The 401-nt window shown below is 56.9% G+C and overlaps 1 protein-coding gene across 1 annotated transcript in view; it reads left to right on the top strand.

The window, feature by feature from the left end:
* The window catches only part of LOC105003717 (gamma-crystallin F-like), a gene marked incomplete at its 5' end in the record, with an annotated part of 10,423 nt that overhangs the window by 8,128 nt on the left and 1,894 nt on the right, over window positions 1–401 (top strand). Inside the window, one exon of the mRNA XM_010861090.1 lies at window positions 3–192. Coding sequence (XP_010859392.1) covers window positions 3–192 — 190 coding nt within the window. The remainder of the gene's footprint in view (window positions 1–2; window positions 193–401) is intronic.

A 401-nucleotide genomic window follows, 5' to 3' on the forward strand; every position in this document is an offset into this window, starting at 1 on the left:
AGCGACCACTCCAACCTGCAGCCTTACTTCAGCCGCTGCAACTCCATCCGCGTGGACAGCGGCTGCTGGATGCTCTACGAGCAGCCCAACTTCCAGGGCCCCCAGTACTTCCTGCGGCGCGGTGACTACCCCGACTACCAGCAGTGGATGGGCCTCAACGACTCCATCCGCTCCTGCCGCCTCATCCCCCACGTGAGTCCGGTGCCCCTGGGCCTGCCGTGGCCTCGCGTCAGCCGTGGTCAGGCTGTAGGACGGTGGCCTTCCTTTGCTGGTCCTAACCGGATGCTCTTTTCCTTTTTAATATCTCTTAATTGAGAATGCAATGCTCTTAACTGAGATTGCATTTTCCTTTGCTAATATAAACTCACCTCTACTGGGGAAAAGTGGCATGGTATCTGTTC

Source organism: Bison bison, unplaced genomic scaffold (genome assembly GCF_000754665.1).
Source record: "Bison bison bison isolate TAMUID 2011002044 unplaced genomic scaffold, Bison_UMD1.0 scf7180017864471, whole genome shotgun sequence".
NCBI classification, from domain to species: domain Eukaryota; kingdom Metazoa; phylum Chordata; class Mammalia; order Artiodactyla; family Bovidae; genus Bison; species Bison bison.